This window comes from Podarcis gaigeae (genome assembly GCF_964106915.1).
Source record: "Podarcis gaigeae genome assembly, chromosome: 7".
In the NCBI taxonomy this organism is placed as follows: Eukaryota; Metazoa; Chordata; class Lepidosauria; order Squamata; family Lacertidae; genus Podarcis; species Podarcis gaigeae.
The window spans coordinates 40,187,178-40,203,426 of NC_139683.1; the positions used below are offsets into that span (position 1 = coordinate 40,187,178).

The 16,249-nt window shown below is 40.4% G+C and overlaps 1 protein-coding gene across 3 annotated transcripts in view; it reads right to left on the minus strand.

Moving 5' to 3' along the window:
* The window catches only part of SNTG1 (syntrophin gamma 1), a 231,328-nt gene that overhangs the window by 72,720 nt on the left and 142,359 nt on the right, over positions 1-16,249 (minus strand). For all 3 annotated transcript variants that reach the window (XM_083747840.1, XM_083747839.1, XM_083747841.1), the window contains 4 exons: positions 8,269-8,371; positions 6,714-6,796; positions 4,880-5,010; positions 1,530-1,659 (listed from right to left, as the gene is read on the minus strand). In XM_083747840.1, the coding sequence (XP_083603966.1) occupies positions 1,530-1,659; positions 4,880-5,010; positions 6,714-6,796; positions 8,269-8,371 (447 nt within the window). The remainder of the gene's footprint in view (positions 1-1,529; positions 1,660-4,879; positions 5,011-6,713; positions 6,797-8,268; positions 8,372-16,249) is intronic.

Sequence of the window (16,249 nt, forward strand, 5' to 3'; positions counted from 1 at the left end):
TAAATATACTTCACACAATTTGTTCGTTCTCTAAGATTCAGCTTTTTAAATCTGGGACAAGTCCAACTGGGGCAGAAGGCAAAACACAGAAGGCAGTTTGGGAGAAGGAAGACCCCAGATATTGCAGTGAGGTTGGAAGTAGGAGGAGGAATTGTAGCCATTAGAGCATGAATGTACATTCTGCGAAATGCTTTTTTATTTTGAACGTCTTCTAGATTCAGAACTGGCCAACTTTCCACGGGCCATTTTTAATAGGTGAGCATGCTGTCAGTCACCTGATGCCACATGATCACATTCCACAGGAAGCATTAGGAGAGCACCTAACTGTAGTCCTGATCCTTTCAAACCATGGCTGCAAAAGAAGAATCTGATGCAACTTTCCCCACCAAAAGCTGGGCTTACATTCAGTGCTGAAAGCAAGCCCCACTTGCAGCAAGCATCAGCTGCACTCAAATGAAACTAACCTTGGCAGGGTTTGTATTTACAACACAATTTAAAGGGCCATTTATCGGTTGAAGATAATGATCCCTTCTCCTGCATATTTCCTCCCTCACAACAAGCCTGTGAGGAAGGTAGGCAGATAAGTCTGAGAGACTGTAATTGGCTTAAGGTAGAGGTCGTCAAACTATAGCCCACTGGACTCGTTAATCTGGCCCGCGAACCTTGCGGACCCTCCTGCCCACTCGGTCAGTCCCCACGCTAAACAGACGTGGTGCAGAGACCTCACAGCATAGAGACTTACTTCCGTGATGGAAGCTCCGGCAGCCAATCAGAAGCCACAGACGCCTCTGAGGCAACTGAGCGGGAGGAAGTGGCTGAGAAGGAAGCAAGTGGCAGCAGCGTGGAGACTGTCTCCGCTGCCCAGGCCAGCGGTTTGGGCTCTGTGCCCTGCCGAGACAGAGGACGCCAACACTGCCGAAGACAAGGCAGTGTTGGCGGCTGCAGTGTGATTGGCATAGGTGGGGGGTGTTTTTTGGGAGGGGGTGCTTTCGGGAGGCAGTGGGTCCAGCCCCCCACAAGGTCTGAGGGACAGTGGACCAGCCCCCTCCTGAAAAAGTTTGCTGACCTCTGGCTTAAGGTGACCATGTGAGCTCTCTGGAGAAGATGGGATTTGAACCTGATATCTAACTGTGTTACTTTGTGCATGGGGTAGGCGGTTGGGAGGGGGGCAACAAAGAGCTTTTCCATGATCCTGGGTATCAGAATAGGAATGCTGAAAGCCTGCATATCTTGGAAGCACAATACCTTCTCTACTTTTCTTTCTAGTTCTGTCGGTGGATATCAGGGAAAAAAGGAAATAATACTGATAGCCATGAAGTGGACTATGTAGCCACGAGGAAAAAATAATTCCCCTTCCAAGAAGCTTTCAAAATTCTGAGCTGATGACAGACTTGAGTTCACTTCTCTGGGGAAGCTTCAAGCATAGTTTATGCACAGATAATTCTGTGCGTAAACCCAAGAGGCCTTTATGACAGTCAGGATCAAATGTAACTGGGAAATCTGATGAACTAACTTAGAGGCATACTTACATTGTGCTTTGTGAGGTTGGAAATATTCGTTGCTATTGCTTGTAGCCAGTCAATGCAGTCTTCAGCCGAGAGACACTGAATTATTCCACTGCAAATGCCATCCACAGCGATGACTTGAAATGCATTTTGCCTATGGACACATCGTAATAGATTAGGTCAGGAGACAAGTGCACCTACTCCGACATTACCAACTTCATAATACTTGTCAAAAGGCTTCAAAATCACTCCCCTCTACCTACCCTTGCCCTACAATAAAAGTCAGCCATTGAACTGCTACTGATTTCCCTATTTTATGAGTCATTCTCTTCTATATTTAGCTTTTGTATATGGCACATTTCCAGAAAAATCTTGGCAAAACCCACAGAACAACTGAATACAGATTGCTCACACTGGGCTATCTGCTCAGGACGCAAAGCTTGAAAATGTAGTAGCCTGGCAGATTGCACAAGCTGCAATTTGCAATTTGTGGCACATAGCTCTTCAGCTTTACCCCCCACATATTTTGACCATGCTGATTCTGGATCCGAGTCATCCACCTTGGAGAATTTCATTATTTCAATATGGCATCCACTGTATTCCCCAAAACAAGAACAGATGCATCATTTAGCTTCTACAGGAGCTAGGATAAAAATTGGTGTGTTTTCAGAAGCAAAGAATTCATTTTGGCAACCTCCCACCATATGGAATTGCTTATTAGACAAGAATGATATATAGTTGGTAAGGAGCTTATCCGTATCTTGCTACATTTTTAATTGTATTTTTATATAAACTGCCCTAGGAACATAATTGAAGATTGATTGATTGACTGACTGACTGACTGATTGATTAAATAAATGTAAACATTATTCTTGATGTATAATGGGGAACCTGAGTCCATAACAGTATTGCTGAACTACAACTTCCATCATCCCATGTTATTTGAGGCTGATGGGATTTGGACTTCAACAACATTTGGAGTGCCATTGGTTCTCCTTCCCTGATTTAATGCACTAAAAGAATGGAGGCACTGGCAAATTTACACCATTGGTGCCACAAAACATTCCTAAGCATCTACTCAAATGCAAACCCCATTGAGTTCAAATAGATTTACTCCCCAGGTATGTGTGAATAGAACTGAAGCCTAAGTGCATTATAAAGGGCAATTATTGTGGAAGAAAACAACAGTGGCTTCATATCTGCAATTCTAAAAGCAATGGGTGACTTGTTGGAAGGAGTCTGTGCAAAAAAACAAAGAAAGGTTCTACAGGTCTGGACACAGCATATACATCCTCCCTAATTGTGGAATAGATCACTAGTAACCCAGGTTTATAACTACAGAAGCTACATCAACACTAAATTTTCAGAGCTTGAATAAATAAAGGGGAAAATACTTTCAATGAGAAGACTAGAAAGATATCTTTGAACTTTTTAAATAATAAAATAAAGAACAAGACTTTGTAATAAAATCTATCATAACTTTCTTAAGAGTTTCCCCTCCCCATATTCTATAAAAGCACTAAAGCATAATATTCTATATTGGCACGCTCCACTAAATTATAGATTTTTAATGAAAATTCAAATATGATCTGCTTCAAAAACTAATTAGGTAAAGGGTTGAGAACTCAGAATTGATCCACATAACTTTAATGATTTTCACATTGCACTTTCCCAACATTTGGACATAACCTAAACACAATGAATGTGTGCAATGTATTTATCAATATGAGGGGAGGGCATCCAAGCATTCTGTGTCCGCTATTCTGCACAGCTGACTTATCTGCTGTAATGCTCTGTGGACTGATTTACTACATCCAAATGACAGATAATTATCAAGCCTATAAAAACCTTTGAAATGCTGAAGCAGTAAAGGCCCAATTTCCTCCAGAAAGTACATGGGTCTGAGTGGCTTAAGAAACACGAGAGCACGATGATATTTCATGCCCTAAAACCATCTCCTGAGTGTGGACTGGAAATTGTACAACAAGTCAATTTGTTCATGATGAATATATGACTGAGATTAGACATGAGAAATGTGGGAATTGTAGCTGCAGTTCGTTCAAAATCAATCTTCTATCCATTACATCTGGGTTACTTAAAGTCAGACAAATTTTGATAGAAGGTTGATCTGATTTATTTTTTTTTAAGAAAAAATTCAGCACAGGGGATATTATTCTCTGGTTCAGGTTGGTCCAGTGCATTTTGCATTAGCTGTAACACTCCTTCCTCTTTAACACTGTGGGGTAGAGGGTGGGCCACATAGATTTTTTCATAGGGATTTGCAGGTTGAGAAAAAGAGACCAGCATATTGATTTCTGATTTCCTTGTCCATTAGAAGCCTGCAAATAAACACATACCTTTACCAATATGAATTTGGCCCATCCTACCCTACCTTCCTTTGTCCAATCAGAGTCAACTAAAAACAGTTTCCAGCCTAGCGACGTAGAACAGAGCAGGAAGGGCAGTGTCACACACCTGGGAGGAGGATTGGTGCTGTGCAGGTGCCCTGCTGGGACCACAGGTTTGGATACATAGGGGTGCCTTCATCACGTCAGCCTCCACACAGCCTTGCCCTTCCCTGTCTCATTACGTGGCAGAAATACCACCTCCAGAAAGCTAGGTACACAGTGCCACTACTCCTAATAAAGTATTCCTGGGCTAGAGCACAGGAAAACACTGAATAGTTTGTCATGGAGACTCTAGTCCTAGTGTCAAGTCTAGCTTCTGAGGAAAAGATCATGGCTGACTGGTACTAGGCCTTTTAACAGATTGTTAGCTTCTCTAGGCATGGAGATTTGGATGTGAAATTCTTTCAAGCAATCAGTGCCTCCACATGCCTTATAAGGGTTTTGTAGTCATGCCAAAAGTCTCTTAGTTATATTCTTTGCCCCGTGCACAACTTGAGAAAGAGCTACATTTCCAGCTAGAAGTAATCAACATGCTCCGCCTGAGTACCAACAGGTTTTAATTTACTTAGCTAAAATTGGATTTTAACCAACTAAGTCATACTCAATAGCTCTACTCTATGACTTAGGGGAAAAAATCCCATTCTACTTAATATTACTGAGGGTATTTTTTATTTTTTATTTTGTAAATAGTAAGACTCTCTCTCCTTCTCTGATATCTAGAAGTTCGGGGAAAGTTGTACCTTAGCGTATTAATCATATTAGTTTCTAGCACTAACTGTGTTTTACAGCCCCAGCTAACATAACATCTATTTTTCCTTATTAGTAAAAAAATGCCTTTCTTTCTCTAACGATGGTAAAAAATGATCTGGTAGTTTGAGAGCACCTCTCCTTCTCAGACCCTTCACTTCAAAAATTACAACTGGCATATTCCTGTATATGGAGAAAATATTTCCTCTATCTACTTACCTGCACATATCTGACCCTGGGAGATACTGGGAAAACCGGGAGTGAAGCAACGGGATTAATCGGAGATCACACCACCTCTTCTCCCACCTAAGCCCTGGAGACGTAGGCCATGAAGAACATGAAAGTGTGTCCTGAAAAATATTTCAAACACTTTGATGTTTTGACGTTACCATCAGCAGCTACAATAAACAGTACCTCATTTATATATTACATTACATTTCTCTGCCATCTTTCCACCACAGAGCTTGAGGTGGTTTCATAGTCCTCTTTCTCCCCATTTCATTGTCAAAACAACCGTGTGAGATAGGCTGAGAGTCTGTGGTTGGTCCAAGATCACCCAGTGAAAATCTTCTGAGCTGGCTAGTTGCAAAATGCTCATCACTACAAGTGGGATATGTATATCAGGAAAGGTTTTATTTTGTAAGGTTCTCTGGGAAGGGTAACATTAATCTCTACCTTCTATACAAAGAGAGAACTATATAGTATACCACAACCTGCAGGATGCTCGTAAGTGAAGCCATCAAATATAAGAAAGAGAGGGCTGGTTTTATTCAATGGGCACCATATACTCAAAAAGGAGAAAGTGAAGGGGTGTTTCTAGAGACGCCAGTGTAATGAGCATTATATCTATATCCTTCCTAAGGACTTCAGATGTTGAGGATAGACCTATCCTAGAATCTGCAATGAATAGAAGAAGCCTGCACCATAAAGAAAAACAAACCATTCATGCAACAGAGCTCTGGCTCACATCACCGATAAAGGGAATAACTCTCATGCCCCTCTATCCAGAAGGTGCTTTTACCTTTCTTCATGTGTTCATTTCTATGGATATTATAGTGGCAAAAGAGATAAACTTGTGGTAAGAAAAACAAGCACCCCAACAGGATATGCTGACATTTAAAACAACATTTTCTTTCAAACATTTTGAGGTCATGCAGACATGAAAGGGGGGAAATATTACAAGGGTTGTAAGAAACACTAATCGTGAAGTATTTGTAGCCTCCGCAGAAGCAAGAAGTGTCAAAATGTTCTTGATGGAATCTTTCTAGCTGGTTCCAGAGACAGGAGACTACAGAATAATGCTGCAACATTTCAGGTGTTTATTTGAGCCTCTGGGTCTGTCAGCACCTATGATGTATTGCTCAGTGATGTTCAAACAAAGCACAAAAAAGCTTCTTCCATGAGAGTTGGTGCTGATACCTTTTTTTACAACACACAAACTTACCTTTGTTTCCAATTAGTTTGGCAGTTTTTTGAAATCAGACCTTGTTCCAGTTTGGATGTAGCAGTAAAATTGAATTGTCCAGGGGAAAACATAATTAAAATTTAGTGTGGGTTCACTAAGATAATTTGAATTGCAAGCCAAAATAGCGATGAGTGAACACTCCTCCAACCCACATCCAATTTAGAATTAATTCTGAGGGGGAAAAGAAAGCCAAATATATGCTGTATGTCCAAAATAAATTATTAGGTCCTGGCATTCTCCTAGTGACATAACAGAGAACACATTGGATGGGACCACCACCATCATTTCACTCTACGTTACTTTCTTTAAGAAAGTGACTGTACTCAGCATCCTATCCACTTGTCAGTTGTGGTCTCAGTTTGAATTCATTCCAGTACTAAACCAGGAGTTAGCATAAAGTTCTCTCACCTATAGCTGCATAATGAGAAAAGGGTTTTTACAGTACACTTTGCTTCTATGGAGTCTACCTAATGTTGAAACTGGCATATTCCCAGCATGCTCATAGATTGTGTAAACTTCTCAGTTAACAGTCATGTGTGGTAAATTTTCAGATTTTTGGCAGCAAGGTAAAAAAAAAACATTTCTTACCGTATTATTGGGATGGTAGTTAAGATGTAAACCACTATCACACAGAGGTGATGAAGTACCACTGCTTTGATCACTAGGAATGCCTAATAAAAACATAAATACATACAAAAGTGTATCACAGCTTACTGAACTACGCACACTTCATAATCAAAACTGACATTGGTTTTGTCATACAGTAGTTACAATTCAGCCACACATAGGGCACAGCTGTTGCTTCTGCTACAGAGGGTGTTTTAATTGCATTACAGGGATACTAAATGCATCAGCTCTCAAAAACCACCATGCATATGAAGATCATCAAAGAGGACTGAAGGGATGGGGAGTTCTTTGCCATGCAAAGCAATCTTACAGACTTGTGATAACCAGATGTTTTCCCTATTTAAAAAAAAACTGCATTGCCATCAAGGTACAGATTTATAAATGTCAACACTGTTTTATGATCTTCATTATCTTTTACATTCTATTTCGATACACCACCCAGGTATTCTATGAAAGTAGAGCCATTTATAAATTCTGAAGCAAATAACTGTGGTGATCCTAGATTATTTCACAACCCCCAAATAGTCTTCTGGCTGTAAAAAAGAAAGTAGGTGTGCGAATTCTACTGTGTACATGTAGTATTTTTGAAACTTGAAAGGAGTGAATTGTTTTGACAATATCAAATGAATATAAAATATCTTCATTAGTATGAATAAAGGAGAAACTGGTATAATGATAGAAATGAGAACACCTTCAACAAGTTAATCAACATTTGAAAATAAATGAATATAATGCAATGGGAATTATTTAATGGGTAGGAGGCTATTTGAATTCATTTCAGAAGCTTTTTTAAAACAATATTTTCCATTTCTTAATTAAAAGGCTGAGGGAAACCCTGGTGATAATCTTCACAGGGCAACTATAGCACACAGACAGAGCGATCTCAGACTATGCACTAGTCCCTACAATTTATTAAAATTATAGAAGGAAGACAGCTATCTCTCCATTTCTGCTATTTCCCAATAAGACTAATCAGTTTAAATGGTTGAACAAAAACAAAATACTGATCACTATGGACTCCATTAATCTTCACTTAAAGCAGAGCAATCTGTTCAAGCCCATGACTGCAATTTAAAATGAAAAGTCCTCAAGACAGATATATTCACTCTCAATTGCCAAGTTAGAGGGGGAAATGCCAATCCTTCTCCAAATCTCTGCCATTATGTATTAATCTAGAAATGAAATGCAAATACTCTGGACAAATTATCGTTAAGTCAAAGAACTTTAACAGCACTCAAAGCAAGTTGTAATCAGTTGAGAGCATAACATCATCTCTAAAGCAAAGGTTTAAAATGAAACACTCAAAATCAGCTCTAGGGAGAAACTCATGCAATTCTCAGCAAAAATAAGCAAACAAAAACCAAACTATGATTTGTAAATTAACAAAGGCAGGGCAATTCACAGAAGCAGGCTTAAAAAGTAGTAGTGTGAAGTGGCTCTGGGGCTCCTATGATAGATTCAAGACTTGGGTTTGTTTGGGTTGTTTTTGTTTTTTAAAAAAACAGTTGATACTTACATGCACAGTCTTCGTTGAGGGGCAGTTTGAGAAACGCAGGTGCTCTTTTGAGAAAGGATACAGTTAGGGTCACTTCTTCTCCAGCATTCCGAAGAACCTGGACCTGAAGATTAAAGATGGAGATGTAACACACACATACAAGCCAAAATTACATTCTACCCTTCACACACAATTGCACAGTTGCTTACTGTACAACACAAAAAGAAATGAACAATAAAAGCAAACGTGCATTTTTAAGCTTTACGGTTATATTCTGGTTTCCTTAAAATTCTTCACAGACAAATTGTCCAATCCCTTCTCTTGTTTTACAAAGTTGACTTTGGTGCAAAATCCAGCGAGAGGAGGGAATTCTGTGGATGCCAAAGCAGATGAACCCACAGCTGTACAGTCAATCACCCTTCAACCAGTAGACTCATGAGGTTGTGAAAAGGGCCTGCCTGGCCAGGCTAAACCTTGCACAGTTGTGATTAGCATTCTAGAACATGATTATTTCCAGAAGGAAGGAACGACGTTCCATTGAAATTGTACAAGAGGGGCTTGGATAATATCATTTCCCCTCTGATCATAAAAGGACACAATGAGCAGTCTTCTTCTCCCTTTCTGCCTATAACAAGGCAGTCTCATTGGATAATTCAGTATGAAGACACCCCATGTAAAAAATATAGTGCATGGGTAGCTAAACCTTTCTAGTCTCACAGAAAAAACCTCTAGTAAATAAAATTCTCTAGTAAATAAATGCGTATTGGTGGAATCTGTGTTTTGCCTCTCACTTTGGACTAACAAAAAACATCTCTGAATTTTTCCTTGGTGATTTAAAAGAAATGTGTGCTTCTCCTTCTCTTCTGTTACACGAATTACCCAGAGTCACTTCATCCAGATTATCAAAACTGTTCTCACTAGTGTAACAGCCAGACCATCTATCAAGAACTGAATTGTCTGTCCCTGTGCTGCTCTCACAGATATGAGCAAATGTTTCACAGTAATTTGACACAGTGGAAGTCATGTAAACTTTGCTGAGCATCCCTTTCCGAAAGTGGGACACACTTGATCACAGAAAATATCAAAGATGATGCTACTTAGAAGGTTGTAGCAAGCAATGCACAACTGAAAGAAAAAGGTAGAGAAAAAGGTATCACCAGCAACATGCAGAAATTTAAGAGAAGACACCTACCTCACAAAATGTAAGATGTTCGGAAATGTTAAAATAGGTATACAAAACTGAGCTTCAATTTGTACTGTTAATAATCTTGCTATCTCAGGTCCATTGAAAATAATCACCGAGTCCTTCAGTTTATAACATTAAAACTGCCCTATTCTAACTCAACACTTTAAACATTTTTGCTGCTGAATATATACGTTCACATTCTACTTCATACATCTGCTAAAGTATACAGTTGCCAGCAAAAGCTCGTTGCTCACTAATCGGACAGTCTCTTTAAAAAGTATACCACAGTAATGTTTATTTTTGCTGCTACAGACCTTAAAAATACACTGCTTCGCCATGTTGGTGCATATGGTGAAGAAAGGCACATTGGTGGTGTTTTTTGAAAAAGTCTGGTTGATGGAATGCATACCACTTTATGTTTAAATAGTGGGTTTCAGAACACAGGAACCTTTTAGACTCCTAGGAATCATGACCCTGGAGTCTAGCAGTGACCAGAACACCAAACCAGGGGCTAAAGTGTCACTGGCAAAATCAGAGATTACTGTTGTAAAACGATGGGTTGCTAGTTGGATGGGGAGAATGTGATGTGGACAACATCCAAAAAAATCAAGGTGCATGCAAGTTTTAATCCACATTAAGCTCCCACCATGGGAAGGAGTTATGGTGGTCCTAGGAATATCTAGCGTAAATGTCTTGGTCTATACTACTGACAGAAAGGTGCCCTTTGGCCCTTCCTCTTTATTCTCTCCATGATGTCCTCTTCTCCCTTTTGAAACAGACTTCATTTCTATCTTCTGGCTACATGTGGTTAAGATACTAAGATACAAACAGGCATGAGATTTCTCAAATACCTTAAAACACTGGAGCTACATATTTTAAGCAGCTCTTTAATATTCTAAATGTCATGCCCTTCAAAATTGCTCTATTTTTTTAATAATTTAAATTTAAATTTTAAATCACAATCAAAGTAGACCTTTATGAGCTGATTTAAATGTGGGATGCTTTTGTTATTGAAATTTGGTTAGAGACACCTCAGAGAACGCACAAAAATAAGAATAAAAGCTTAATAAATAAAAGACTAGAAATGTTACTATAGCTTTTTCAATATTTCTTCTAAATAATGCTCGACATCATTAATAAATGTCAGCCAGAGATGAAGTGCTCTAATCGGGCATCTTACTTTACAGTATTTGTATTCTCGGGTCATCCACCATGACTGAAAGCTCTGAATTGCTGAACACTCTATATAGATTCCTCCATATCCCTCAGCGTTGCAATAGTAGTTTATTAAAAGTATTTTCAGACATGGCAGAAGACACAAAGTACTCTGAATACAGTAGTCTAATTTCACATGTGTTATGCAGGATACATTGTGGTTCAGCTCCTTAGAACTCAGTAATCTTATTTATGCTGAGCAGCCTTTTGTCTAACTCCAACTGCAAAAAGGATGGGGATGGTTATTCAGAAACTGCTTGGGTGAACATGAAAACACGGTGGTTGAAAACTGACAGAAAGGGCTGACACATGAGCTTTGTAATGTAACATAAAAAGGGAGGCATATTTTGTCCTAATGTTGTGGCCCAGTTCATACATATCTGAGTGAATGATGGGATTTATGTAGTGGAGGAATGAAGGCAACAACACTTTTGAGCAAATCAGTCACATGCAACTCCTCTCTGCATTTCTTTTGGGGAAGGGGAATTGGAATTGCATTCACAAATGCTGCACCTGAGCCATTTCTCAGCCAGATGAAATATTTTTGCCTGCTCAGAAACATGAACCTATATTGGGTCACCAGCCCTACTCTACACAGCCGGCTTTGTAAGAATGTCAATAAGATGTGGAATAAGGGAGAGTGGAAGTGTCTGCGAGCTGGATTCATTATGTAATGCTAATCTAGAGAGAAGAAAATTTTCAGGTGGGTATGTCAAACACAGTCCCACACTGAACAACTCTGTGTCAGAGACTAATCTGTAACCACAATGCCAGATGTGGGGAACTTTTGGCTCTCCAGATGTTGCTAAACAACAACTCATATCTGCCCCCAAAGCATGGTCAATGGCCAGTGATAATGCGAGTTGTTATTCAGCACATCTCCTTTCTATGTCCAACAGAAAAGTGTTTGTGCTGTTGTTATTTTGGCCACTGGTTCCAGATTTTATAGGAGAGATCCAAAGTATGGCTTAAGCTCTCAAAATATTTTTCTTTTATTTCTTTCAATAGCAGACTTCCATTCTCTATCCTAAACTCCCCTCATGGAATGGGCAGGGCTGGCATGGTTGATTAGCAAACCCCTTTGGAGTAAGGAAATTGGTTTCTTTGTTCTTTGTATCTGACCTATGTGTGATCACACTTGAAAAATGAGCCTCAGTACATGTTACTGAACACACAGTGATGCTGGGCACACTCTTTTTAATATAGGATTTGTTAGACAGATTTATTTCTATTACCCAGCTTTATTTATAAATCACCCTTGAAAAATAATTTTAAATTCATTTTTGCATACTAAAAATATTATTAGCAAAAGAAAGGTAACTAAATGGATAGAAGAAAATCTTTTAAAGAACTTGAATGAACTTTTGCAAGCTTTCCCCCCTACTAGCTGAGCTCTCCAGAACCTTGACAGTGGCATAAAACAAAATCCTTTGACAAATCTGTTTTTGAAGTAATGCTTTTGATCAATACTTGCAGCTCTCTCAGCTTAGTACGTAGGCTGCTCTGCCTCCAATCTCTGTTGAGAAAGATATTTTTGTACTGCAGCAAATGCTTTCTCTGACAAAATTAGTCTTGTCACCTGCAAACCATGTGAAAACTTCCTTTCTTGCCTGCTTCAGCCCATCCACATAATGATAGCCTTTCATACACAGATGAATAATTGCACTGCATCTGTGAGACATAACTTGTAAAACCTCTGAAAGTAGTTTTTGCTTTCTCCCATACACATTTTTTTGTGATCATCCATGCCACTGATTCAGCAATACAGGGAAACATATAAACACATTTTTGTCCCATCCCTATTTTGCAGAATCTGAAACCTACGCTAAAATATTAGGCTCCCAACAAGAGGAATAGATAGGCAATGAAATAAAGTCCTATATAATAGTTCAGCTTCCCCATTTCCCCTGAAATTATCTTTCATGGGCAGTGCAAACTGAAGTTAAGCCATGGGCAGGCTAGGCACAACCTACAGGCCTTAATTTTTCTTCTCCATACATACCTAAAAAAAACCCATATACACAACAATATGTCTTTAAAAAACAGGTGCTAAGCCTGATTTAAGATTAGTATCCAGCACAGGTTACACACTCCATTGTTTCAATTGCATCTTCCCTAACCTGGTGCCCTGCTGATGTTTTTTCCAACTACAACATTAGTCAGCTCCAGCTGGTTTGGTCATGGGCTCCAGGGTATCGAAAATTGGTTTATAGGATACCTGCGGCTACTGAATCTTCTGTCATCTAATCTGCTCTTTCTCAGAAGCTTCTTGTGTCTCTATCTTATTCTCTAGACCTGAACTGAAAATAAGAGCTTGCTCTTGGGAACTCTTTCTCATATTTGGATGACAGGAAAGAGCCTTATACCAAGACAACCCATTGGTCCATCGAACTCAGTATTTTCTGCTCTGACTGGCAATGAGTCCTCAGGTGTTTCAGGTAGGGTTCCCCCCCCCCCCCCAGACCCACCTTGGAAATACCAAGGATTGAACATGGGGCCTTCTGCCTGTAAAGGTTATTATGCTAGGCTATTGAGCTACAGCCCACCCCCAGAGAGAGCTTCATAGATTTTTCTAAAAACAAAGGGCTCCCCTATTTTCTCCAAATACTTTGCAAGTGAGATGATTTTACATCTGTAGGTTGATAAACAACTCTAAAATGAAAAAAAAAAATACTGGGTCAGCATTCTAGCACAGTGCTAAAAAAAATGAAAGCAACTAGCTTAAATTGTTCAGGGTGTTCACTGATGAGCGTAACGGTGATGGCTTGAATGCATTGGAAACGATAATGCTTATCACAATTCATCTTTAATTTTGTCCCATTGCAGCTTTTACTTCACTTCCATTTCATATTCCTAATTAGGCAATAATCCCAGAGAAATCCATTCTTGCCAGTGGTTAATTGACATTCAGAGTACAACTTCTATTATAGCCATGGTTTTATAGCTGGAAATATCTGAAAGGCTCTTTCTCCCTTGGACACGAATCTGCAATATCAACAACAAAAGAAACACTAACATGATATTTAAAGTGTCACTGGCCTCGTTTACAAGTCAAGCTATGTCAAGCTATGGCTTAGGGCAAACATGCAAGTGTATGACCTTTGGAAGAGGAGATCACAGCAGTTTGATCCTCCCCAGTTGTTCTGCTGCTAGTCTGCACTGATCTAAGCATAGTTTGCCTTAGCATGTCCTCAGACCTCAGGTCCATGATTTAGCTCTCCTGGGCAAACCACCAACTGTAAACCATAGGACAGGCCTTTGTTGCAGCTCAAGTTAACCTGAAAAGAGCTAAAGAACAAGCCCAGGCTTGCCAATCTCCCTTCTGGAAGCACCAGACACTTGTTTGGAAGAGCAAAGTGAAACACAAGATCACAGTTGTGTGGAAATTCTGTTTTGAACAGGCCATAACTAAATAGTATTGAAAAACAGAATCTGTTTTATTTGCTGTTAAGAGATGAAACTAAAAAGCTGCTAAACAGGTTTATGCAGAATGAGCAGCTTAGGGGAACAGAGATAAGAGGGAGCACTCTCTAAAGCAACATCCAAAGAAATGTAAAAAGAGAGATTTGACGAGGGGAGCCCTCATGCTTAGAACAAGTATATATATATATATACATAGAGAGAGAGAGAGAGAGAGAAAGAAACTTTGGAGTCAGGAAATTAGTGGAACATAAGGAAAGTGAACAGGATAAAGGACAAGGCCCTAGAAGCAGTCCAATGATGAGAAGGGTGTCTGTGCTCTTGCAGCAAAGCGTGTTCTCCCTAACAGAGAGCACGTGTTGCGGTTGGGGGAACAGGCCACTGTGTTATGACTAGGCAAATTTGGGAACCCAAACCTGTAAAGGGTTAATTGGGTTGCTGGGGATTTTTGAGTGTTGCCAATTCGGAGGAGGGGTCAGAATCTATAAATATAGGAGCCAGACGTTGGGAAGTCCTCTTGGCTGTTTTGCAATGGATCACGTGGAGCACTTGGACAATCTTCTCCTTGTCTGGTTACATTTCTTTATTTCCCCTTTCTTTTAATCCTCTTTAGTCCCTTAAATAATTTAATTCCCCCTTTTTCCTGTTCGATTTCCCACCCCACCCCTTACCCTGCCCTGTGGGAAGATTCTCCCTGTATCTGTGGCTTGCTTTTCCCAATAGGGAAAGAGCCCCCGTTAGGGGCTTTCTTTTGCAAAAAGTTTCCCCCATTTCTCTGGTTGAAATTGTGGGGCTAGTCAGGGCTGTTCCCAGCTTAGCTGGAATCACTTTCGTTTATAGTATCCCCATAGGTTGGCTTTATTTTGAGTGTGTGCAGCGCTGTTGGCCAAATTTTAAGCTAGCCTTGGGTGGGAGCACTAATTTGGTTTCCTTTAATATTGCTATGAGACTAAGATTCTCAAGAGCAGAAACAGGGAGGCCTATTCGGCCTGCACATTAACTTCCAAGCCTAAGTCTGCTACAGGTAGCAGTTAATTGTTAAGTCTCTGACGTGACTCATTCTAGCTATAGGAATGTATCTGCTTGCAGGCCCAGTTGCTGCTAATGTATATCTGAGGCAGACAGAGGGCCCCAGAGGCTCTCTGTGCCTCCAAGGACTACGAGCACTCTGTATATGCTCTTAAACTATGCCGTTTCTGAGCAAGTTTACTTTCTTTAAGTTTTTTGGTTTGTTTGTTTTTTTGCCCTGTTAGTGGTGTCTGCCATTTTAGAGACAAGCCATTGTGGCTTAGTGGCTAAAGTGTAGGACTAGGACCTGGGAGACAGGGTTCATATCCCCCTCTTAGCCACTCTTAAAACAAAACTAACTGCTCCTTTTGGGCTATTCTGTTGCTGGGTAGTTTTGCCCATTTGTGATAAAAGAACTTTGGGTTTCTTGAAGGGGTGCTTCCCCCTAAATAGGGCTAGCAGGGGTACCTGGACAAGCTGTGGGCTACCTTAACTCTGCTATTTCACTGGAAACATTTATGCCTGGCCTAGAAGGTGATACTTGGGCTTTGCCCTAGAATTCAATGGCCTGGAAGTGTTTCCGGCCTGAATAGTGTCCCCATGTTGACCACGAAGCATGGTTTCACTGGGTCAGCGCATAGTGCCGGTAATGCCTAGGTTGCAGGATTGGTCCCTGTTTGGGACAGCTGCATGCTCCCCCATTGCTCTACCTGGACACTTAGGTCCTTTTGGTGGTTACCTCACTGCGAGGGATGTAACGGGCGCCACGTTTGCAATATGCAAGTGGGAGAAAGCACCTTTGTGTGGCTGCATTGCAGTTTGCTCTGTGCGTTGCAGGGCACGGCGCTGCACGGGCTGCAATTGTATTGCATTGCATGAGAGATTTGCAGTTGCATTGCACGGAGGGTGTGTGTGCATTGCACGGAGTGTGTGGTTACATGGCACAGAGTGTGTTGTTGCATTGCACGGAAGGTGCGGTTGCATTGTACGGAAGGTGCGGTTGCATTGCACGGTGTGTGTGTGTGTGCATTTCATGGAATGTGTGCATTGCATGGAGGGTGTAGTTGCATTGCACAGAGTGTGTTTTTTGCATTGCACGGAGTGTGCATTGCACAGAGTGTGTAGTTGCATTGCACGGAGTGTGTAGTTGCATAGCATAGAGTGTAGTTGCAT